At 37.3% G+C, this 24,225-nt stretch overlaps 1 protein-coding gene across 1 annotated transcript in view; it reads left to right on the forward strand.

The window, feature by feature from the left end:
• Positions 1-390: 390 nt before the first annotated feature.
• HSPBP1 (HSPA (Hsp70) binding protein 1) overlaps positions 391-24,225 on the forward strand; it is a 60,570-nt gene continuing 36,735 nt past the window's right edge. The window contains exons 1-3 of the mRNA XM_053689938.1: positions 391-528; positions 2,132-2,302; positions 19,848-20,031. Of these exons, the coding sequence (XP_053545913.1) occupies positions 2,174-2,302; positions 19,848-20,031 (313 nt within the window). The 5' untranslated portion in view covers positions 391-528; positions 2,132-2,173. The remainder of the gene's footprint in view (positions 529-2,131; positions 2,303-19,847; positions 20,032-24,225) is intronic.

Raw genomic sequence — 24,225 nt, forward strand, 5'->3', positions numbered from 1 at the left:
CAAATAAAAATATTAAATTTTTTTTTAAAAAAAATGCACCTACACACACACACATTTCAGTTTTGGACTTTTAATTTTAGCAAAGTTAAATGATACATACTTACAACACCTGTAACTATAACTGATACTAATAACACTTTAAATAATATATTGAATAAATGTTTATAATCAAATTGAAACACACTCAAGTGCAATTCAGTATCAAGCAGAATATGTCTTTACCTCCAGTGTCCTAAAAAAGTAAACGAGTTTGCAACTGGGAGATGCAGTGACAGTCTTAGAGGATAGGTACATTTTTAAACGAACCAGTAGGTGGTGCTGTCTAGTTAGGATATCTACAAAAAAAGTGATACGGAAGGAGGAAGAATCTTCTGGAAGTACCTAGAGAAGCACACTGTATACAGTATATATTGCTTGGCAGCAAGTCACATTATATATCAGCGAGTAAGACTGAATGGGATGCATTATCGTGTTTCTATAAAGGATTCATTAGAGAGTTGACTAAGATCACGATTGCATTAGTGTTTGGTAAGTAATTATTTTAATATAACCCAAATTACATCTTATGTTTGTCAATGTTTTCTTGTATACTTCACCCACGTTGTTTCAATCACATTTAACCCTTTATTTGTCGGTAGCTTTTTTTTTTACAAAGTAACATTTTAATTCGTTTCTCAGCTGTCAGCACGTTTCTTTTTCTGTCGCTAACATGTTTAGTAACTGACATGATTTTAGAGACAGTCACGTCTTTTGATATATTATTTGAATGAAAGCTATGACCTAAGACACTTATTCTTCAGATACACCGGAAATATAAGATACAGGTTGCGTAGGGTCTTGCCGCTTGGAATGCTGGTAGTTGTAGTCGATTTTTATACTACAGCAATGAAAGTGTTTAGTATTTGAACTCGTTCCTACTGTGCGTTCTAGTCTAATAAAAGTGTTGTTTTTTTTGCAGAGTTGCTTAATTTAATTAGATATTTTAGGCACAGTTAGTATTACAAACTCAAGCTACATCTATTTGCGGTTTAGCTATATTTATGACAAACAGACAAATAGTGTGCTGATGGAACATATGTCACGTAACAATGTAATATCAATTTATCAACATTAAAATGCGCATGATTTGATAGGGGATGCCATCAGTGTACTGTAAAGTGACGACTATTCTAACAATAAATTTATAGTGAATAAAAAATAAGGTGTTACTAGACTGTGAGTATAGTGATACACAATAGATCACTGTCTACTGAAGCACAACTTTCCAATTTACTTTTATCCTCACATTTTATTTGTTATCTTGGTATTCTTATTCGAAAGCTAAACCTAGGTAGGCTCATATACTAATTTCTAAGCCCTTGAGGGCCACCTCTTATCTGAATGTATTTGACAGTTTTCATAGCTACAGGGCATTAGTTCATGTATGCCATATAGATAACATTGTGCTCACGCTCTTGGAGTTACTTATGAGAGGGCACTGATTGGCTAAAATGCAAGTCTGTCAAAAGAAATGAAATAAGGGGGCAGTCTACAAATTAATCACAGAGGTAAAAAGTATATTAATATAACCGTGTTGGTTATGCAAATCTGGGGAATGGGTAATAAAAGGATTATCTATCTTTTTAAACAATAACAATTCTGGAGTAGACTGTCCCTTTAAAATGGAGTTGAACACTTTTGTGGACAGCACATGATTGATTTGTACTTGCTGTATAAAGCAGCTTGTATAGGGCATCCAAACCAGTTTTAACATAAATTATTTTGAGTAAAAAGCTGTGGAGAAAAAAATATATAATGATACACACTAGATTAATGTCTAGCACATTTCCCCACACATATCAGTGTTTCCACTGAATCAGGGAATTATGGGGTAAGGTAATTTATAAATGTGTGGGTACAAATACCTGATAACAAATCTTTTCATATAGAACTTTTGACTGTAAATTACAATATTCAAGAGCTACCACTATGTAGACATTTTATAAATTCAATAAAAAGGACCCAGATTCTGGCCCGGGTTTGAAAGCAATATACTTAATTTTAATGTTTCTGTTATCAGCATAGATGCTAATGGTTAAGATTTTTCTGTATATTAAATTTGAGTGTTTTATTTTTATTCTGGTTTTAATAGTTTTTCAGCTGACATAGACATAATTTCCTGATAATTCTAACCATGGCAGACGGAGGACATGAGGGAAATAGACCCCCTAGACAAAACCTACAAGGTTTGCTTCAAATGGCCATCGAAGCAGGCTCAGCAGAGTCAGATAGTACAAATCAAATGGAGCAAATGTCTGAAGAGGTAAGTGAAATATATTAACTGTAGAATTAACCTCCTGATTGCCACAGTAATATGCAACACACTTTATTGCAATATCTTGTTTCCCAATCTGACAGCCAGAGAGTTCTAAATCTCTACCACTTGTAATCAAAGGTGTGAACAAAGATATTAAAGAAAAATAATTGTGCTGAATGGGACTTGAATCTGTGAATATTGCGTTTATCTGGATTTTTGATCATCTATTTTGTAGTATTCTACTTTATATCACATGGAGAAGTAAACTCTTGGTCTGTCATGGACACAAAAGTTATGTATTAAAAACAAGCTGTGTCAAAATATATTTGCTGGAGATTTGTGTGTGCTTACATTATACACAAATACAAAGAGAGAAGCATTCTATCATGAATGAACAACAGCTCAGTAGCATGTTCTATGGCAAGTTACCCCCCCCCCCTCCGAGTAACGTCAGTCCAGCCCCGAAATACCAGGCAATTCTCCTCTAAACAAGGAACAGGACAACCCCAGACAATCGTTTTAGCCTTCTGTGGGTCTCGTCAATGAGGTGCAGTCATATTCCTCTAAGCACACTGGGCAAGGAGTCCACGTCTGGTTTCCCCCATCACCCTTAGGGAGACCTCCCAGAGTCATAAAACAAAGAGAGAATCGCTCTACCAGGAACTAACAACAACTCAGTAGCTTGTTCTATGGCGAGTTACCACCTAGGAGCAAATTGCCTGGTATTTTGGGACTGGACTGACCTTACTAGGCAGGATCAGACTGATATAATTCAGGAAAGTTTTCCGCTGTGAAAAGCACAATTGGGCTACAAGAGACTGCTCCTAGGTGGTAATTCGCCATAGAACAAGCTACTGAGCTGTTGTTCGTTCCTGGTAGAGCTCTTCTCTTTCTGTATGCACTTAAATTATGCACAAAACATTCTATTCTTCACTTAGCACTTCTATTTTGTTGTAAGCCACAGAAATCTACAAATCCATTAGTTGATTAAACAGGTTATTGTATTGCCACCGAATGAGGCCATCACGTATACAGTGAGCGCTAGCTATCTTGTCCATAAAACAGAAGACTGATAAGCATTGTTATTGGATGGTTTATCCTATTACAATTGCTAGAGTAGAAAATGCCTGAAAGCATTTAGCAAAAGTTTTACGGGTCTTCCAAATAATATTTACCTTTTTGGTACTGCAGTCCTTAGTCCTGTCTCTTTCACCATACCATATTAAATAGGTGACCTTAATACTTTTACTCCTGCTGCAAAAATTAATTCCTTAGGTAGGATCTTTTTAATGTTGGCTTTGGCTGCTCCTCCCTCTGCCTCTTTCCTGTGAGCATCTCTTAAAGGGATACTAAACCCACATTTTTTATTCAGATAGAGCATGCAATTTTAAGCAACTTTCTAATTTACGCCTATTATCAATCTTTCTTCGTTATCTTACTATTCTTATTTTTTTTTTTTTTTTTTTTTTTTTTTTTTAAAGTGGGAATGTAAAGCTTAACAGCCAGACCATTTTAGGTTCAGCACCATGGATAGCACTTGCTTATTGGTGGCTGGCATTTAGCCTCCAATAAGTAAGCATAACCTAGGTTCTCAACCAAAAATGGGCTGGCTCCTATGCTTTACATTCCTGCTTTTAAAATAAAGATACCAAGAGAATGAAGAAAAATTTATAAAAGTAAAAAGTAAAAGTAAATTAGAAAGTTGCTTAAAATTGCATGCTCTATCAGAATCCTTAGAAAAAGAAAAAATGTGGGTTTAGTTTCCCTTTAACTCTTAACAGCACTAAGAACCGAAGGAGATCTGTACAAAGCTGAAGCTTAGCTGGTGTTTTGAAAGCTGTATCTGACTGCCATGACAAATGCACTGATGTAGCCGGACCCAGCGACAGAGACACAGCTGCTTGATAGGAACAGATTGATGGAACAGGCCACAACTCTTTGTTTTTGTACTGTTCTAGGAAATCTGTAGTCCCTCAAACTCCACCCTTCTAAACAAAGTTTTAGCTCATATTTCTCATGACCAGAGAGTTTTGATGAGGTCACGCACTTTAGCTAAATAACCAAAATCATTGATTTATAATTCAATCAATAAATAAAACATTTGGACAGTGTAGGGATGGGAAGGCCCCTCAAAATTAGATGCTTTTACCAAATTCTCCTGCTTTAGGCACAGTACTAGTTAAAGGGACAGTCTACACCAGAATTGTTATTGTTTTAAAAGATAGATAATCCCTTGTTTACCCATTCCCTAGTTTTGCATAACCAACACATTTATATTTATATATTGTTTACCTCTGTGATTATCTTGTATCTAAGCCTCTGCAGACTGCCCCTTTATTTGTTCTTTTGACAGACTTGCAATTTAGCCAATCAGTGATGGCTCCCAGGTAACTTCACGTGCACGAGCACAGTGTTATCTATATAAAAAACATGAACTAACACCCTCTACTGGTCAAAAACCTGTTAAAATGCATTCTTAAGAGGCTGCCTTCAAGGTCTAAGAAATTAGCATATGAACCTCCTAGGTTAAGCTTTCAACTAAGAATACCAAGAAAACAAAGCAAAATTGGTGATAAAAGTAAATTGGAAAATTGTTTAAAATTACATGCCCTATCTGAATCATGAAAGGTTTTTTTTGGACTAGACTGTCCCTTTAATCTAGGCCATAATATGCCCCTGAAACAGAGTACAGGTAGCCCTCAGTTTACGCCGGGGTTAGGTTCCAGAAGGAATGGTTGTAAATCGAAACCGTTGTAAATTGAAACCCAGTTTATAATGTAAGTCAATGGGAAGTGAGGGGGTTAGGTTCCAGGCCCCTCTCAAAATTGTCATAAGTAACACCTAATACATTATTTTTAAAGCTTTGAAATGAAGACTTTAAATGCTAAACAACATTATAAACCTAATAATATAGACTGCATCATCATCAAACTAACTTTAATGAACAAAAACGTTTTTTCACTTGCATTTTTCTGCAATCAGTTCTCTGCATTGTTAGCATGTTAGATAATATTTGGTCTGCACCTATTCTATGCATTTCAATCTGCAGCGATTAATAGGCAGTTAGGCACCCTCACCTCAATCAGCTGGACAGGAAGATAATAGGGAAGTGGCTGCTAAATTTTGCTTGATAGATCTGGTCTGATCTGTGTACACAGATCAAATTAAGGCTGTTAAGTTGCATAACTTTGCTGCAAAACAAGCGGACAGCTCCACCTACTGGCTATTTTAATTAGTGCATTGCTTTTCAATAGCAGTCACATGACTGAAAAAAAAGGTTGTTATTCTGAAATGGCGCAAATTGAACCGGCGTAAACCGAGGGCCACCTGTATAGACATCTGTCACCTTCACACCGGGAAGCACTCTTCAGTTATACAATACATATCAAATACAGCTGGCTGCTTAAGAAAATTTACCTAGATGCCAGACTAGAATTGTTAGATGCCACGGCGATGTGGAAATCGGTAATTGTCAAGCTGTGGTGGATTTGTCAGGCTAAAGCCCACAAGAACAAAAAAAACCCCACCAGGTAGGATGTCTACATGTTCTAAAAAATGCAAGCAATATTTCTCAGTATATATATATATATATATATATATATATATATATATATATATATATATATATATATATTTTTTTTTTTTTTTTAAAGGGACATAAAAAACAAAATATTTTTAAACAATTTTCTTATTTACTTATATTATCTAATTTGCTTAGTTTTCTTGTTATCCTTTGTTGAAGGAGCAGCAATGCTCTACTGGGAACTAGCAGAAAATATCAGGTAAGCCAATCACAAGAGGCATATATCTGCAGCCACCAATCAGCATCTAACTTCCAGTAGCACACTACTGCTCCTGAGCCTACCACGATATACTTTTCAACAAAGGATAGTAAAAGAACAAAACAAATAAAAATATAAGTCAAATAGAATTTTTTTTTTCACTTGCATGCGCTATGTGAATCATGAAAGAAAGGAAAAAAGGGGGGTTTGTGTCTCTTTAAGTTATGTTTTTAACGCTTCTTTTTCTATATTTTGAGAAAGCGATTTTACATTTTCGTTATGTTTCCATTTACAAACTATTAAATACAATACAGAGCCATAATGTTTGCTCAAACTAAAAAAGCAACAAGCAAGGTACGAGGACTGAACAATACACGAGGCATGTGTGATTATTTAATAGTCTAAATTGCTCCTTTTAAATCCAAGCATTAGAACTGTTCCAAGGTTAGAGCGAGATCTTTTTAAATAATGACGTTCGCATTTGGTAGTCTGCTGAGGGCTGCTGCCAAAATTTGTATTATGTTAATACCCCTTTTTGGCCAACCTCCATCTGGAATTTAAACAGGAATTATGTTTATAATGGCTTTGCGTCTTAACCATGTGCTTCATCCATTTGCTCCATTTATTTTACTTTGGCTTAGAACAATTTCTAACCTTGCATCCTGTCAACGTGTAATCCTGCTTCTCTTGCATGTTAGCAACACAGCTTAGAATTTTACAGCCATCTTTGATTTTGTTAAACAGTGGGAATTCAACATCAGAGGATTATCTGTTTTGTTGAATTTTGTTTGCAAAGGCTGGAGTGCTGCATAATTCTTTTAATGATGTTTTCACAAGTTTAACTATCAAAAAGGAATAAAATGTCTGTCTGTGCACTGTGAAAAATTTTCAGCTCTTGGCTGTAGAGACAGCAGCAATACAATGCAATATGTTGTATCTCCCCTTTAGCAGACAAAGGGTTAAACTTTGATGGAAACGTGACAGCCCAGCAGATGTCATATAACCCTCAGCCCGTCATCTGAGACCAAAAGCACAGAAAACGCATTTAATCCTACAAACTACCTACTTTGCCTTTTTCTGCTTTCAATACACTGGCTTTGGGAACCCTGTGGCCATTTGGATGTATATAGCTTTGTAGTTTCTTTATAATTAGTTGTAGAGTTTTTCAGATGAAATGCACTGGGTTTTTTTTTTTTTTATTAAGAACATCTGTGCAGTTTAACCCTTTTGTGACCGATTTGATTTGTCTATTGTTCAAATGTAAACACATTGAGATCTCGCGATCGTGTATGGGATCGGTTCAGGGGGGCGAGCCTTCGATGCTAGTCACGCCCACCATGTCCCAATCCCATTTTGGAGCCCAGCGCAGTAAGGACGGCATGGAGCGTCCTAATGTCGGGAAAAAGGTTAAGAGTCACCCCACATCACTTCCGTCCGGACAATTCTTCGTTTGACCCAGACTGGGGATTAATGAAAGCAATGTCTATCTTATTTATTTATGTCTGTCAAAGTTTAAATCAGCAATGACTAAAGTGATTTTCACCTATATTGCTCTTGTAACTTATTAGAAGCTCCAATGTGTGTATATTATGTATGTGCAAAATTAATCGGATATTTGCTTCTCAAACCAATTCAATCTGGCCTTGGCTGGCGGCATTCGGTTATTTTTGTAGCCAGATATTAGTGTTACAGTGCAATACGTAAAATGATGTGCAAATCCAGATCTTTGTGTGTTGCACTTTAACACTAATATATCAGTCTGTGAAAATAGCCGTATGCTGCTGCCCACGCCCATATTCGGAATTCTTTTGAAAAACAAATAACTAATTTTGCATATACTTAGTGTATATCACCCTCTATGATCTGTAACTGTAGTATTTTAACCCCTTAAAGGGACATTATACACTAGATTTTTCTTTGCATAAATGTTTTGTAGATGATCCATTTATATAGCCCATACACGGCTAGATTACAAGTTTTGTGGGTAAAAACTTCCGTTGCTAACGAGCCTTTTTTTTTTTTTCCAGCGCACACTTTAAACAACTCTGGTATTACAAGTTTTCTGAATGGGTGCGTTAGCCACAGAAAAGTGAGCGTTGAGCCTACATTATACCTATAAACCCCTAATCTGCTGCCCCCAACATCTCCGACACCTACATTTTATGTATTAACCCCTAATCTGTCGCCCCCAACCTCGCCGCCACCTAACTACAGTTATTAACCCCTAATCTGCCAACCGGACATCGCCGCCACTATAATAAATGTATTAACCCCTAATCCTCCTCCTAGTTACATTTTATTAACCCCTAATCTGCCCCCCCCAATGTCGCCGACACCTACCTACAATTATTAACCCCTAATCTTCCGACCCCAACGTCGCCGCTACTATAATAAAGTTATTAACCCCTAAACCTAAGTCTAATCCTAATACCCCCCTAACTTAAATCTATTTTTAATAAATCTAAATAAAATGACTATAATTAAATAAATTATTCCTATTTAAAACTAAATACCTGTAAAATAAACCCTAATATAGCTACAATATAACTAATAGTTACATTGTAGCTATTTTAGGATTTATTTTTATTTTACAGGCAACTTTGTATTTATTTTAACTAGGCACAATAGTTATTAAATAGTTATTAACTATTTAATAAATACCTAGATAAAATAAATACAAATATACCTGTAACACCTAACACTACTCTATAATTAAATTAATTACCTAAACTACCTGCAATTAAATAAACCAAATTACGAAAAAAACAAACACTAAATTACAGAAAATAAAAAAGAAATTACAATATTTTAAACTAATTACACCTACTCTAATCCCCCTAATAAAATAAAAAAGCCCCCCAAAATAATAAAATTCCCTACCCTACACTAAATTACAAATAGCCCTTAAAAGGGCCTTTTGCGGGGCATTGCCCCAAAGTAATCAGCTTTTACCAGCCCTTAAAAGGGCTTTTTGTGGGGCATGGCCCCAAAGTAATTAGCTCTTTTACCTGTAAAAAAAAAAAAATACAATACCCCCAACATTAAAACCCACCACACACATACCCCTACTCTAAAACCCACCCAATCCCCCCTGAAGATCACCCTACCTTGAGCCGTCTTCACCCAGCCGGGCCGAACTCTTCATCCAATCTGGCAAGAAGAGGTCCTCCAGAGGGTCCGAAGTCTTCATCCTATCCGGGCAGAAGAGGACATTCAGACTGGAAGAAATCTTCATCCAAGCGGCATCTTCTTTCTTCATCATTCCGGAGTGGCACCATCTTGAAGACCTCCGACGCGGAACATCCTCCTTGCCCGACGACTAGACGACGAATTACGGTTCCTTTAAATGACGTCATCAAAGATGGCGTCCCTAGAATTCCGATTGGCTGATAGGATTCTATCAGCCAATCGGAATTAAGGTAGGAAAAATCCGATTGGCTGATCCAATCAGCCAATTGGATTGACCTTGCATTCTTTTGGCTTATCGGAACAGCCAAATAAATAGAATGTGAGGTCAATCCAATTGGCTGATTGAATGAGTTAATCAGATTTTTCCTACCTTAATTCCGATTGGCTGATAGAATCCTATCAGCCAATCGGAATTCAAGGGACGCCATCTTGGATGACGTAATCTAAAGGAACCGTCATTAGTCGTCGGGCAAGGAGGATGTTCCGCGTCGGAGGTCTTCAAGATGGTGCCGCTCCGGAAGGATGAAGAAAGAAGATGCTGCTTGGATGAAGATTTCTTCTGGTCTGGATGTCCTCTTCTGCCCGGATAGGATGAAGACTTCGGACCCTCTGGAGGACCTCTTCTTGCCGGATTGGATGAAGAGTTCGGCCCGGCTGGGTGAAGATGGCTCAAGGTAGGGTGATCGTCAGGGGGTTAGTGTTAGGATTTTTAAGGGGGGATTGGGTGGGTTTTAGAGTAGGGGTATGTGGGTGGTGGGTTTTAATGTTGGGGGGGTATTGAATTTTTTTTTTTTACAGGTAAAAGAGCTGATTACTTTGGGGCAATGCCCCGCAAAAAGCCCTTTTAAGGGCTATTTGTAATTTAGTGTGGGGTAGGGGATTTTATTATTTTGGGAAGCTTTTTTATTTTATTAGGGGGATTAGAGTAGGTGTAATTAGTTTAAAATATTGTAATTTCTTTTTTATTTTCTGTAATTTAGAGTGCGTTTTTTCCCGTACTTTAGTTTATTTAATTGTAGGTAGTTTAGGTAATTAATTTAATTATAGAGTAGTGTTAGGTATAATTGTAACTTAGGTTAGGGTTTATTTTACAGGTATATTTGTATTTATTTTATCTAGGTATTTATTAAATAGTTAATAACTATTGTGCCTAGTTAAAATAAATACAAAGTTGCCTGTAAAATAAAAATAAATCCTAAAATAGCTACAATTTAACTATTAGTTATATTGTAGCTATATTAGGGTTTATATTACAGGTAAGTATTTAGTTTTAAATAGGAATAATTTATTTAATTATAGTAATTTTATTTAGATTGATTAAAAATAGATTTAAGTTAGGGTTAGACTTAGGTTTAGGGGTTAATAACTTTATTATAGTATCGGCAACGTTGGGGTCGGAAGATTAGGGGTTATTAATTGTAGGTAGGTGTCGGCGACGTTGGGGGGGGCAGATTAGGGGTTAATAAAGTTAACTAGTGTTTGCGAGGCGGGAGTGCAGCGGTTTAGGGGTTAATACATTTATTATAGTGGTGGCGATGTCCGGTTGGCAGATTAGGGGTTAATAATTGTAGGTTGGGGCGGCAGATTAGGGGTTAGTAAATATAATGTAGGTGTCGGCGATGTTAGGGGCAGCAGATTAGGGGTTCATAGGTATAATGTAGGTGGCGGCGATGTCCGGTCGGCAGATTAGGGGTTAAATCATTTTATTATAGTGTTTGCGATGTGGGGGGGCCTCGGTTTATGGGTGTTAGTGTACTTTGTAGCACTTTAGTTAAGAGCTCTATGTTCGAGCGTTAGCCCATAAAACTCTTAACTACTGACTTTTATATGCGGTAGGAGTCTTGGAGGTAGAGGCTGTACCGCTCACTTCTTCCAAGACTTGTAATACCAGCGTTCGGCAAATCCCATTAAAAAGATAGGATACGCAATTGACGTAAGGGGATTTGCGGTATGGAAAAGTCGCGGAAGAAAAGTGAGCGGTACACCTGTACCTTCCAAACTTGTAATACCAGCGGGCGTTAAAAAGCAGCGTTAGGACCCCTTAACGCTGCTTTTTATGGCTAATGCCAAACTCGTAATCTAGCCGAGTGTTTTTTTAAATGTATAGTTTTGCTTATTTTTAAATAACATTGCTCTGATTTTCAGACTCCTAACCAAGCCCCAAAGTTTTAGGAGAATACTGACGTATACCTACTCCAGCTTGTGTCTGTTTGTAGAAAGGGTCTTTTCATATGCAGAGGAAAGGGGGAGGGTCTGATATTTCCCACTTGCAGTGAGTGTTCTAGTAACGTTTTAAACAGAGCTAAACTGACAGCTTCTAAGTAAGTTTTTAAACCATTTTATACTGGATTTTTATATCAGTATCTGTGCATATTATTCTTTATAGCAATGTCTATTACATGCAGTTATATGAAAATTGGTGTACACTGTCCCTTTAAGGACTGAGAATTTCAGACAAAAACGTATCCAAAAAATAGAGCCTTTTTACTATTTTTGCTATCACTCCATTTAAACAGAAAAAGAGCATTGTGTTTTTTAATTTACTTAATAAAACTATTTATATTTTGTTTCGTATACAACCCAAGGTATTGATCTAGTGCCATTACAATGTGTGACCTGTAGAGATGTTTGCTATTCCCTCTAATGTTAACATATCACAGAGAAAAAACCCCGCAGAAGTTTCACCTTGTGTTTATTTTTATTTTTTTAAAGAATATTGCATTGTCTTTTATTTAGCTTTTCTTTTTTTTTAAATTGAGGGCACCACTAAGCTGTGATACATTTGTGTGATTAATTACTGCTTCTTCCTTGTCCTTGGTCTCTGCTTTTGGAGTTCTGAAATAGCAAAGGCAATGCATTCATGGAATTTTTTTTACACACATGGCAGGTTTTATTAAAGGGACATGAAATCCAAAAATTTCATGATTCAGATAGAGCATACAAATTTTAAAAAGTTTCCAGTTTACTTTTATTATCAAATTTTCTTCAGTCTCGTGGTATTCTTTGAGGAGACTACTTGGGTAGGTCGTGTAACCTAGGTTACCCTGCAGGTACAATTATATGGTGACAAGTATGTGGACACCCCTACTCATTATAGAGTTTAGGAATTCAGCCACACTCATTGCTAACAGGTGCATAAAGTGCAGCACATAGCCATGGAATCTTCATAGACAAACAATGGCAGTACAATGGGTCATGCTGAAGAGATTAGTGACTATAAACATGGCACTGTCATAAGATGCGACTTTTGCCTCAAGTCAGTTTGTGAAATTTCTGCCCTACTAGATCTGTTCCGGTCAACTGTAAGCACTATTATTGTGAAGTGAAATCATCTAAGAGCAACAGAAGCCCAGCCAAGACTACACAAACTCACAGAATGAGGCTGCTAAGTGCTAACGTGTGTAGTGCTAATATTCCAATGATGGGGGTATACAGCACTATCAGTGTCCAATGATGCACGGTGTAGGGGGCAGCTGCAATGTCCCCTGGATATCAAAAGTATTCTTGTAGTAGCACCAGTATCTTGGTAGAAACTTTTATAACTGTGTGTAGTGCTAAGGAATTGCCTATCAGCTATTGCATAACTCACTATAAAGTCCCAGACTGCCCCTGGATGCAACATCAGCACAAGAACTGTGCATCAGGAGCTTCATGGCAGCCTGAGCAGCTGTACCCAAGCCTCACCTCAGGATGCGCAATGCCAGGCGACAGCTGGAGTGGTATAAAGTTGCCACTGGACTCTGGCAGTCTAATGAAAGAATCTGGTTGTGGCGGATGCCAGAACACTGTCTACCAGTTAAAAAGTACCACCTACCGTAAAACTTGGTGGATAAGAGATAATGGTTTGGGTTAGGCCCCTTTGTTCCAGTGAAGGGTCATCTTTAAAGGGAAAGAAAATTGAAATGTGCATGGGTGCGTTTCAATTTGAAATAGAAGCATTTTTGCAGTATACTTCCATTACAAAAAATGCTTCTAATAAACAGTTATTACTGGGGGGTTTTCTGTGGCATACGCACATATCCTGTGAGGGCTCGTGCACCAGCATGCAAGCACCACACCTTTTCAGAGAGTCAGTGGTAACTTGTATAACACAAATTACGTCTTCACAGAAGCAAAACACACCGCCCTCTCAGGATATGTTCATATGCCGCCGAAAATTAGTAATAACTTTTACTAGAAGCATTTTTGCTAATATAAGTATTCTGCAAAAATGCTTCTAAATGTAAATGGACCAGTGCACATTTTAATTGTCACCTCTTTTCCCTTTAATGTTACAGAATACAAAAACATTTTGGATAATTGGGTGCATCCAACATTGTGGCAGTTTGGGGAAGGCCTTTTCCTGTTGCAGCATAATTGTGCCCAGAGTGAGGTTTGACAAGCTTGGTGGGGAGGAACTCAAGTGGCCTGCACAGAGCTCTGGGATGAATTTGAACGTTGATTGGGAGCCAGACATTTTCGTCTAACATCTGTGCCTGACTTCACAAATGCTCTTTTGGCTGAATGGGTACAAATTCCCACAGATACTCATCTTGTGGAAAACCTTCCAAACGAGATGCGGCTGTTATAACTGCAAAGGGTTTTCAACTTCATATTAAACTTAATTTTTTAGAGGGATGTCCAATAAGCTCATATAGGTGTAATGGCCATATAGTGTATCTAAAGGAGAGGACGGCACATGTGCAAACACATCAGCACTGGAATGCAGTGAAAGCTATGCTTGTAAATGTATTTAGTTTTTAATATATATTTTTAAATAGTTCAAATATATTTACTAACTAAAATGGTGAAGCAGTAAACTAAGTTTGGCTCAGTATGAAAAAAATTATTGCATATCATTTATTTATTTTTACTGTTGGTTTCCAAATTTTCAGGAATTTTTTATTTCTACCAGTGACATGAGGAAGTAATTCACTGTTTTTACTGCCAGTTAAAAAATGCATCTAATAATGAACCAATTGACTTTCAATATTAAACTAAACCAATAATGAAAGGAATATTAAACAGTCTGTTTCATTATTTTAATAAAAAAAGGACTAAGCAGTGGTGTATACTTAATAGAAACCTATGCAATATGTATTATCTATTTTAATGGATTTGACTTTTTTTAGTTTATTTTTTAACCCCTTAACGCAGGGCTCGACAAACCCAGGAGCCAGGAAGTCACTGGCTCCTATAATTTTCCCCCTGACTCCTAATTAGGCATGTGCATTTGGGTCAACAAATGGTAAAGATGGCGGCTGCTAGCGGCATTTTGCTCTTTTTGGAGCAGGATTTCTTCTTGTAAAAGTGCAACACAGATCTTAGTGTTTTGCACTTTCACAAGAAGAAATTAAGCTCCAACAAGAGCCAAATATTGGTTGCGGTCGCCATCTTCGCCATTTGTTTGCTCCCGAATGCACATGCCTATTCCTTACTTTTTGGATTATTCTCCATATATCTATATAGAAATACCACTGTCTGGCTCCTAAATTTTATACAGATTTGTCGACCACTGCCTTTACGACCAGTGCCGTACCCTGTACGACCCTGTTTGTTAAGCCTTAGGATGCTGCTGTTCTGGGCCTCTCTCTACCGCAATCTTGCTAAAAGTAGCGAGATCACAATTGGGGCAGTGCAGAAATAGACTTGCAGAGGTACCAATATGTCCCTCTCTGCATCGGGAAGCGGTGGTGCCGATCGTTGGTGGTGTGGGAGGGTTAGGTGGGAAGGCAAGGGCGTAACTCTACACTGAAGAAAATAATAATATTTTTTTTTTTTTTTTTTTTTTTTTTTAAATTAATAAAAAAAAAAAAAAGGTCTAAAACTGCATACTGGCAGACTGTCTGCCATTACTTAAGATGGGTTGACCAGTGGGGGAGTGGGGTAGGGAAGAGAGCTGTTTGAGAGGGATAAGTGAGTGAGAAGTATGAGGTGGGAGGCTAACCTCTACACTAAAGCTAAAATTAATCTTACAAGCTACTTAATTAACCCCTTCACTGCTGGGATTAAAGTGTGGTGCGCAGCTGCAATTAGCGGCCTTCTAATTACCAAAAAGCAATGGCAAAGCCATATATGTCTGCTATTTCTGAACGAAGGGGATCTCAAAGAAGCTTTTACATTAATTTGTGCCATGATTGCACAAGCTGTTTGTAAATAATTTCAGTGAGAAACCTAAAGTTTGTGAAAAAGTTAACGTTTTTATTTATTTGATTGCGTTTGGTGGTGAAATGGTTGCATGAAATTTACCAAAATGGGCCTAGATCAATACTTTGGGTTGTCTACTAAAATAAATATATAGTTTTGATAGGTAAATAAAAAAACAAACAAGGCTCTATTTCTATTTAAATGGAATGATAGCAAAAATGCTAAAAATGCTCTGGTCTTTTGGGGAAGTCTTAGTCTGACATGCTCTGTCTTTTACTTCCTCTCACAGCCCTACAAGGAGGCTGTGGGCTCTGCAGCAAGCTTATCTAGCATGATGTCATAAAACTTCTAGAGTTGGTTTAGTACACTGGTTTTCATAATATCTGCAGGCATCCCTAACTGGCCAGGTTTTCAGGATTACCTTGGATGAGAGCAGGTAAAATAACTATTTTTACTAATCAGCTGTTTAATTTACCTGTGCTCAGATATCCTCCAAATGTGGCCTGTTATGGAGGCCTGAGGACAGGTTTAAAAACCAGTGGTTTAGTATTAAAGTGATGGTAAACTTTCCCCTTTGTATAAACAGATCCAGAACGTTAGCGATATTTTAGATGCAGTTTAATTCATAAGTTGTAATGAAGATACACTTTTTTTTGTAGGGCTGAATTTCTAATACCTGTGCTCTGGCTGCCTACTTCAGTTTTTTTTTTTTTTTGTGAGCTAACAGTTTTGAACTGTTCTCCAATCGGTGCTTTAGCCACACAAAAACAAAATTGTGTGAATGCCATATGGCTAGAGCATCGATTGGAGAACAGTTTGAACCGTTAGCTCACAAAACAAAATTACTTTTGAAATGGCGTCTGGTGCGCGGGGTCTTTGAATTTCAGTGCTACATAAATTTAGCATATCTTAAAGGGACAGTCTAGGCCAAAATAAACTGTCATGATTCAGATAGAGCATGTAATTTTAAACAATTTTCCAATTTACTTTTATCACCAATTTTGCTTTGTTCTCTTGGTATTCTTAGTTGAAAGCTTAACCTAGGAGGTTCATATGCTAATTTCTTAGACCTTGAAGCCCACCTCTTTTCAGATTGCATTTTAACAGTTTTTCACCACTAGAGGGTGTTAGTAGGTGAAGTTATCTGGGAGCAGGCACTGATTGGCTAAACTGCAAGTCTGTCAAAAGAACTGAAAAAAGGGGCAGTTTGCAGAGGCTTAGATACAAGATAATCACAGAAGTTAAAAGTATATTATTATAAATGTGTTGGTTATGCAAAACTGGGGAATGGGTAATAAAGGGATTATCTATCTTTTAAAACAATAAACATTCTGGTGTAGACTGTCCCTTTAATTACAACTGATGAATTAAACTCCATCTAAAATATTGTTAACATTTATACAAAGAGGAAAGTTTACCATCACTTTAAGTGAATAAACTAGATAAAGAGTCAGCTTTGATGGTGCTCAGAACTGGCAGAATTAGACTAAAAGGGATATTAAACCCCAAAATTTTAATTTGTAATTCAGACAGAGCATTCCATTTTTAAAAAAAAGTTTGCAATTTACTTCTGTTATCAAATTTGCTTTGTTCCCATGATATTCTGCATTGAAGGGATACCTAGGTAGGCATCTGGAGCTCTACATGACAGGAAATAGTGCTGCCATCTAGTGCTCTTGCAAATGGATAACATTATGGCAGCGGTTTTGCAAGAAAGTGCTCCAGAAATGGGCCGGCTCCTAAGCATAAGATGCCAAGACAACAAAGATGAATTGATAATAAAAGTAAATTAGAAAGTAGTTTAAAATTGCATGCTCTAACTGAGTCATAAAAGAAAAATTTGGGGTTTCATATGCCTTGAAAGGGACAGTCAAGTCTTTCATGATTCAGAAGGCATGCAATTTTGAAACAACTTTCTAATTTACTTTTATTACCAAACTTGCTTTGTTCTCTTGGTATTCTTTTTTGAAAACTAAACCGAGGTAGGCTCAACCTAATTTCGAAACCGTTAAAGGCCGCCTCTTATCTCAGTGGATTTTGACAGTTAGACAGTGCTAGTTCATGTGTGCCATATAGATTACATTGTGCTTACTTCCGTACAGTTATTTATGAGTCAGCACTGACTGGCAAAAATGCAAGTCTGTCAAAAGAACTGAGATAAGGGTATTAATATAATAGGTTGGTTATGCAAAACTGGCGAATGGGTAATAAAGGGATTATCTTTTTTTTTTTTTTATGAACAATACAATTTTTCAAGTAGATTGTCCCTTTAAGTTTCAAAAAATGTTCCACTCTTGTCACACTGAGGGCAGGGGCTACAATGAGAAATTCTAATTGCTAATTTTGCAAGAAAACAAGCAAGTTGTTTGCTGTTTTTTTTACACAATCTGTTTCTTTTTATGTTTACTTTGATTTAACATATTTATTATTTTAATATCAAGTATGTTTCAAACTTGTTATAGCCTCATGATAGTTTGCGCTAGAATGTTGATTTAAAGGATTTGTTTTTCCAACTTTTGTAAATGGGTATCACAGTAGCCTCTAATCAAGAGGATGATGATCTAAAGTGCTTAGAGGCGGCAATATATTAAAAGGGGATCCGACGCAATGTCGAGAAAGATGGCAAAATATTCAAAAGTGCTGACATTACTCTTTAAAGGCTGTATAGCAGATAGGCATTTTAATATATTTCGCAATGGGTTTCAATGCTGGTGAAATATTCCAAGCAGCATTGGCACCGACAAACTACCCCTACACTACTTAGCCCCTAAACCTGCATAACTCCCCCACATTGCAAACAACTCCTAAACTATCACAACCCCCCCCCCCAATCGCAAACTAGCCCTACACTACTTAACTACCTAACACCCCCTACGTTACACAAAATAACAAATACTAAATTTACACACACAAAAAAGCCCTGCCAAAAAAAACAAAAAACAGTTATGTATCCTAAAACTTAAGTCCCCTTAAAGGGACAATCTACTCCAAAATGTTTATTGTTTAAAAAGTTTCCCAGTTTTGCACAGCCAACATTACCACTGTGATTACCTTGTATCTAAGCCTCTGCACTGCAGACAGTCCCCTTGCCTTAGGGCTATTTATTTATTATCTATTTACTTGCATTTTAGCCAATTAGTGCTATCTATATGGCACACATGAACTAGCAGTCTCTTGTTGTGAAAAGCTAATAAAAAATCATGTGATAAGACGCTGTTTGTAGTGGCTTAGAAACAGGCAGAAATTTAGGGGTTTAAATGTTATAAAGTATATTAATAAAACAATGTTGGTTGTGCAAAGCTGGGGAATGGGCGTTTATCTTTTTAAACAATAGCAATTTTGATGTAGACTGTCCCTTTAAGAAAAAGATTTCAATAAGGTATAGGGAACAGCAGCCTATCTTAGCAGTTAATGCACGGAGTACAGGGTCAGCCAGTCACTCATGAATAGACAAAAAAAAAAGGAGACCTTTATTGATCCATGGTCCAAAGTACAAAAACAGCATGACTAAGGACCGGATACAGGTCTGAAACATTGTTGCTTTTGTACTTTGGACCGTGGATCAATAAATGTCTTTATTCAATCTAATTTAGGCTGGAGTAACCTTCTTTCTTTTTTTTTTTGTTTGCCTTTAAGAAAAACCCCACCGACAAAATAAAAATCCCTATACTAAACTACACTAAAACCTACTCTAACAATTGCCCTGAAAAGGTCATTAAAGGTTGCCTTGAAAAGGGCATCTGGTTGGGCATTGCTCTTAGAAGGGCATTTGAAAGAGCTGTGGACTAAAGTGAATATAGCTTTTTTGCCCCTAAAATAAAATAAAGCCCTATTATAAAAAAAAATCCTAACCTAAAAAAAACCTAAGGTAAAATAATCCCTATCCTGCCAGAAAGGCAGTTTGTCATTGGTCTGTCGATGCTTTGAATATTGGGGCCCATGTATGAAGTACTTAATGGATAAAGTTGACAAATACTAGCCTATAATATCAATTTTGTTGAAGATAAATACTTTGAGGGGGGTTTGGCATCTTTTCATCTTCAACTAATTCTGTGTATTAGCAGAATTGTTCAAATAATACAGTGTTCTTCCCAGAATCTTTTTAGTGTGTGCACTACTGACCACCCAGCGAACAATTTAAACCAATATTAAGCTAAAATTAGTTAATATTAACATTTTATTGCACAGATCATCATTAAATAAATTTATGTTAAATTATGCAATTGATTTGTGCTTTGGAGAGCAGAAAATGTTTTAGTATTGCACTACCTTCTCCCGGAACAATTATGTTTTTTTCCTTTTTACGTTTCCATTTATAATTTGTGGTATACATATACTGTTGTCTTCATTAAATCTGTGTTATGATAGAAATCTGAATTTAAAAAAGTATGACCATAACCCACTGTTACTTTGGTTATTTAATATTTATATATTTTTTTTATCATCTATTTAAGAGGAAACAGTGGCTGCAAGAAGCTATGAGCAGCGCTTTTGCAGGCCAAGCAGATGAGGTGAAGCAGATGAAAGAATGTCTTCAGGAGCTGAGCGCAGACACTAGCAGCTCAGAGGGGGAAGAGCGAAAAGTAAGAGCGCTGGAATTGCTAGCAGATTTGTGTGAGAACCTTGATAATGCTGCTGGTAAGTTAAAGGATTCTCTAAATTATTATTTACAGCTATATACATGTATCAGTAGCTTGAACTGTTTATAAACATCTTCAAGAATATATTTATTATAATTGAACTGTACGCAAGAGCACTGCAGTAGTTGTAGATGTAGGATGAAAAATGTAGTTTGCTAAAGGTACTTTAAACAAAAAACATACGCCTAGATTTAGAGTTGGGCGGTAGCCGTGAAAACCAGCGTTAGAGGGTCCTAACGCTGGTTTTTACCGCCCTCTGGTATTTAGAATCAGTCATTAAAGGGTCTAACGCTCACTTTCCAGCCGCGACTTTTCCATACCGCAGATCCCCTTACGTCAATTGCGTATCCTATCTTTTCAATGGGATCTTTCTAACGCCGGTATTTAGAGTCGTGGCTGGAGTGAGAATTAGAACTCTAACGACAAAACTCCAGCCGCAGAAAAAAGTCAGTAGTTAAGAGCTTTTTGGGCTAACGCTGGTTCATAAAGCTCTTAACTACTGTGCTCTACAGTACACTAACACCCATAAACTACCTATGTACCCCTAAACCGAGGCCCCCCCACATCGCTGCCACTCGATTAAATTTTTTTTAACCCCTAATCTGCCGACCCCTATATTATATTTATTAACCTCTAATCTGCCCCCCACAACGTCGCCGCCAGCTACCTACAATAATTAACCCCTAATCTGCCAACCGCAAAGCGCTGCCACCTACGTTATCCTTATGTACCCCTAACACCGCCGACCCCTATATTATATTTATTAACCCCAAATCTGCCCCCCACAACGTCGCCGCCACCTACCTACACTTATTAACCCCTAATCTGCCGACCGGACCGCACTGCTACTATAATAAAGTTATTAACCCCTAATCCGCCTCACTCCCGCCTCAATAACCCTATAATAAATAGTATTAACCCCTAATCTGCCCTCCCTAACATCGCCGACACCTAACTTAAAACATTAACCCCTAATCTGCCGACCGGAGCTCACCGCTATTCTAATACATTTTTTAACCCCTAAAGCTAATTCTAACCCTAACACCCCCCTAAGTTAAATATAATTTTATTCTAACGAAATAAATTAACTCTTATTAAATAAATTATTCCTATTTAAAGCTAAATACTTACCTGTAAAATAAACCCTAATATAGCTACAATATAAATTATAATTATATTGTAGCTATTTTAGGATTAATATTTATTTTACAGGCAACTTTGTAATTATTTTAACCAGGTACAATAGCTATTAAATAGTTAATAACTATTTAATAGTTACCTAGTTAAAATAATAACACAATTACCTGTAAAATAAATCCTAACCTAAGTTACAATTAACCCTAACACTACACTATTAATAAATTAATTAAATAAACTACCTAAAATTATCTCTGATTAAACCTAACACTACACTATCAATAAATAAATTAAATACAATTCCTACAAATAAATACAATGAAATAAACTAACTAAAGTACAAAAAATAAAAAAGAACTAAGTTACAAAAAATAATAAAATATTTACAAACATTAGAAAAAAATTACAACAATTTTAAACTAATTACACCTACTCTAAGCCCCCTAATAAAATAACAAAGACCCCCAAAATAAAAAAATGCCCTACCCTATTCTAAATTACAAAAGTTCAAAGCTCTTTTACCTTACCAGCCCTTAAAAGGACCTTTTGTGGGGCATGCCCCAAAGAATTCAGCTCTTTTGCCTGTAAAAAAAAACATACAATACCCCCCCCAACATTACAACCCACCACCCACATACCCCTAATCTAACCCAAACCCCCCTTAAATAAACCTAACACTAAGCCCCTGAAGATCTTCCTACCTTGTCTTCACCATGCCAGGTATCACCCATCGTTCCAGGCTCCGGAATCTTCATCCAAGCCCAAGCGGGGGCTAGACATCCATCATCCGGCGGCTGAAGAGGTCCAGAAGAGGCTCCAAAGTCTTCATCCTATCCGGGAAGAAGAGGCGATCCAAACCGGCAACCATCTTGATCCAAGCGGCATCTTCTATCTTCATCCGATGACGACCGGCTCCATCTTGAAGACCTCCACCGCGGACCCATCTTCTTCTTCCGACGAATGACGGTTCCTTTAAGGGACGTCATCCAAGATGGCGTCCCTCGAATTCCGATTGGCTGATAGGATTCTATCAGCCAATCGGAATTAAGGTAGGAAAATTCTGATTGGCTGATGGAATCAGCCAATCAGAATCAAGTTCAATCCGATTGGCTGATCCGATCAGCCAATCAGATTGAGCTCGCATTCTATTGGCTGATCGGAACAGCCAATAGAATGCGAGCTCAATCTGATTGGCTGATTGAATCAGCCAATCGTATTGAACTTGATTCTGATTGGCTGATTCCATCAGCCAATCAGAATTTTCCTACCTTAATTCCGAATGGCTGATAGAATCCTATCAGCCAATCGGAATTCGAGGGACGCCATCTTGGATGACGTCCCTTAAAGGAACCGTCATTCGTCGGGAAGTCGTCGGAAGAAGAAGATGGGTCCGCGGTGGAGGTCTTCAAGATGGAGCCGGTCGTCATCGGATGAAGATAGAAGATGCCGCTTGGATCAAGATGGTTGCCGGTCCGGATCGCCTCTTCTTCCTGGATAGGATGAAGACTTTGGAGCCTCTTCTGGACCTCTTCAGCCGCCGGATGATGGATGTCTAGCCCCCGCTTGGGCTTGGATGAAGATTCCGGAGCCTGGAACGATCAGTGATACCTGGCATGGTGAAGACAAGGTAGGAAGATCTTCAGGGGCTTAGTGTTAGGTTTATTTAAGGGGGGTTTGGGTTAGATTAGGGGTATGTGGGTGGTGGGTTGTAATGTTGGGGGGGGTATTGTATGTTTTTTTTTTTTACAGGCAAAAGAGCTGAATTCTTTGGGGCATGCCCCACAAAAGGTCCTTTTAAGGGCTGGTAAGGTAAAAGAGCTTTGAACTTTTGTAATTTAGAATAGGGTAGGGCATTTTTTTATTTTGGGGGTCTTTGTTATTTTATTAGGGGGCTTAGAGTAGGTGTAATTAGTTTAAAATTGTTGTAATTTTTTTTCTAATGTTTGTATATATTTTATTATTTTTTGTAACTGAGTTCTTTTTTATTTTTTGTACTTTAGTTAGTTTATTTCATTGTATTTATTTGTAGGAATTGTATTTAATTTATTTATTGATAGTGTAGTGTTAGGTTTAATTGTAGATAATTGTAGGTAGTTTATTTAATTAATTTATTGATAGTGTAGTGTTAGGTTTAATTGTAACTTAGGTTAGGATTTATTTTACAGGTAATTTTTGTTATTATTTTAACTAGGTAACTATTAAATGGTTATTAACTATTTAATAGCTATTGTACCTGGTTAAAATAATTACAAAGTTGCCTGTAAAATAAATATTAATCCTAAAATAGCTACAATATAATTATAATTTATATTGTAGCTATATTAGGGATTATTTTACAGGTAAGTATTTAGCTTTAAATAGGAATAAGTTATTTAATAAGAGTTAATTTATTTTGTTAGAATAAAATTATATTTAACTTAGGGGGGGGTTAGGGTTAGGGTTAGAATTAGCTTTAGGGGTTAAAAAATTTATTAGAGTAGCGGTGAGCTCCGATCGGCAGATTAGGGGTTAATACTTGAAGTTAGGTGTCGGCAATGTTAGGGAGGGCAGATTAGGGGTTAATACTATTTATTATAGGGGTATTGAGGCGGGAGTGAGGCGGATTAGGGGTTAATACATTTATTATAGTAGCGCTCAGGTCCGGTCGGCAGATTAGGGGTTAATAAGTGTAGTTAGGTGGAGGCGACGTTGGGGGCGGCAGATTAGGGGTTAATAAATATAATATAGGGGTCGGCGATGTTAGGGCAGCAGATTAGGGGTACATAGGGATAATGTAGGTGGCGGGGTGTACGGAGCGGCAGATTAGGGGTTTAAAATTTATATGCAGGGGTCAGCGGGGGCGGCAGATTAGGGGTTAATAAGTGTAAGGTTAGGGGTGTTTAGACTCGGGGTACATGTTAGAGTGTTAGGTGCAGACGTAGGAAGTGTTTCCCCATAGGAAACAATGGGGCTGCGTTAGGAGCTGAACGCGGCTTTTTTGCAGGTGTTAGGTTTTTTTTCAGCTCAAACAGCCCCATTGTTTCCTATGGGGGAATCGTGCACGATTACGTTTTTG

The sequence above is a fragment of the Bombina bombina genome, chromosome 8 (genome assembly GCF_027579735.1).
Source record: "Bombina bombina isolate aBomBom1 chromosome 8, aBomBom1.pri, whole genome shotgun sequence".
In the NCBI taxonomy this organism is placed as follows: domain Eukaryota; kingdom Metazoa; phylum Chordata; class Amphibia; order Anura; family Bombinatoridae; genus Bombina; species Bombina bombina.